At 37.5% G+C, this 2,212-nt stretch overlaps 1 protein-coding gene across 1 annotated transcript in view; it reads right to left on the bottom strand.

Annotated features, from left to right (window-relative positions):
- Nucleotides 1-2,212, bottom strand: part of SLC25A40 (solute carrier family 25, member 40) — a 35,532-nt gene that overhangs the window by 29,834 nt on the left and 3,486 nt on the right. The window contains exon 2 of the mRNA XM_006834322.1: nt 273-332. Within this exon, the coding sequence (XP_006834385.1) occupies nt 273-332 (60 nt within the window). The remainder of the gene's footprint in view (nt 1-272; nt 333-2,212) is intronic.

Raw genomic sequence — 2,212 nt, 5'->3', positions numbered from 1 at the left:
GAGAGATGGAGCAGCTGGGGACTTTAGACACAGAGAGGGAGAGGGGCTGTGTGCTGATGACCGGGGGGCAGGCTTGTAGTGTATACCCTTTGGTTTGTTGATGACGCATGGAGGGGATTGTAACCATGGCAATGAAACGATATACAATAGGATGAATGTAAATCTAATGTTCTCCCATGTAAACTATCACATAATTCACAATAAAACATTAATAAATAAATGAAGTAGCAATTTAAAATAATATAACATTTTCAGATAACTAGTATACATACCTTTAGTTAACGTGTTACTTTGGGCTTGGAGTCGAATTTTAACAACATCCAGTGGTGTCACTATTAAGATACACAAACTTCAATTAACAAGTGATACCTGTAAACTGGGTTGTACAAATAACTTAAACACTTGACTACTAACCAAAAGGTTGACAGTTCAAAAGCACCCATAGCTACCTCAAAAAATAGGCCTCATGATCTGTTTGCAAAACCCTCTGGAGCAGTTCTCCTCTGCACACATGATGTCACCATGAGTCAAATCGACGATATGTCAAGTAATAACCACCACAACTTGTAAATTGTGTAGAAATATTTACAAAAAACATTCAAAAAAATATGAACTATACATTTCCTCATGACTATAAGGTAGGTAAGATTATTTTAAAGTGATCTTGCTTGTAACATTCTATTATTTGCCCTTGAATTTTGTTTTAAAAGTACTCTGGTAGTGTAGTGGTTACAAGTTGGGCTGCTATTCTCAAGGTCGGTTTCAAAACTATCAATACTCCTACAGGAAAAAGATGAGGTTTTCTGCTCCGGTAAAAATTGGCAGCCTCAGAAACCCCATAAGGGGTAGCTATGAGTTGGAACCAACTCCACACCACATAACCACCACCACCACCACCACCACCAAGATGAAAGAATTACTTCTCATAAAAATGAAACTGGTACCTAAAATACTTCTTCAACTATAATCCCATTAGCCTTAAAATTAAGATACTAGTATTTACAAGAAAAAATGAATTCTTAGGTAAATAAATAAACCTAAGAACCCTACTGGCTAATAGAGTAAGTACCAGACTTATAACCCCACATTCAGCAGTTTAAACCCAACAACAGCTTCATGGGAGAAAGATAAGGCTTTCTGCTCCAATAAAGATTTGCAACCATAGAAACCCTAGATAAACAGTGTCACTGAGTCTGAATCAACTTGATGGCAGTGAGTTCGGTTTTAGTTTGGTAAGGTGAAAAACAGAAGCTCCAAGCCTATCTAAATATTTGAGAATAACTTTGGATTACAAATTATCAATAATCAAGCAATATTTGTTGTTGTTAAATGTTGACAATCTGTGCCTACTCCTAACAACCCTGTATAAGGTTTCTAAGGAACAGCTAGTGGGTTTGAACCATCCAGCATTTAACCATCTTGCATTTAACCATCCAGCGCTTATGCTACAGCACCACCAAGTCTCCATAGTTTTCCTACATTGTTAAATATGCCTGTACTAAATAAAAGCGACAGTTAATGTATTTTTTATAAAGCTAATCATAAATAATCTTTACAACTAGGTTTTGTTATTCCATTTGTGAATAGTATAGCCAAGGAGAGTGGTTTTATTTAGTGTGTTGTATTTCACCTAAGCAAAAAAACAAAAAAAGATGTCAAACAGAGATCTAAGAAAACTTTTCCTCCCCTGCTGAGGCAGTCAGATGAGATGATGTCTACATTCACTTTATATTCTAGAATTCTGAGTTGAAATAAGATTGTTATTGTTGTTCTTAGGTGCGATCGAGTCAGTACCAACTTATAGTGACCCTATGCACAACAGAATGAAACACTGCCCGGTCTTGGGCCAACCTCACAATTGTTGCCACACTTGAGCCCACAGATGCTGCCACTTTGCCAATCCATCTTGCTGGGGGTCTTCCTCTTTTTCTGTGACCCTCCACCTTAACAAACATGATATCCTTCTCCAGCAACTAGTTCCTCCTGACAATATGTCAGAAGTATGAGAAACCAAGTTTGGTCATCTTGGAATCTAAGGAGCACTCAGGCTGCACTTCTTCCAAAATGATCTATTGGCTTTTTTGGCAACCCATGGCACTTTCAATATTTTCCTCCAACACCATAACTCAAAAACATCAATTCTTTGACAGTCTGCCTTACTCACTGTCCAGCTTTTGCATGCATATGAGGTTATTGAAAATACCATGGCTTG

This window comes from Chrysochloris asiatica, unplaced genomic scaffold (assembly GCF_000296735.1).
Source record: "Chrysochloris asiatica unplaced genomic scaffold, ChrAsi1.0 scaffold00010, whole genome shotgun sequence".
Taxonomy (NCBI): Eukaryota; Metazoa; Chordata; class Mammalia; order Afrosoricida; family Chrysochloridae; genus Chrysochloris; species Chrysochloris asiatica.
The sequence above is the reverse complement of the archived record's forward strand: the minus strand, read 5'-3'. Positions and strand labels throughout refer to the sequence as shown.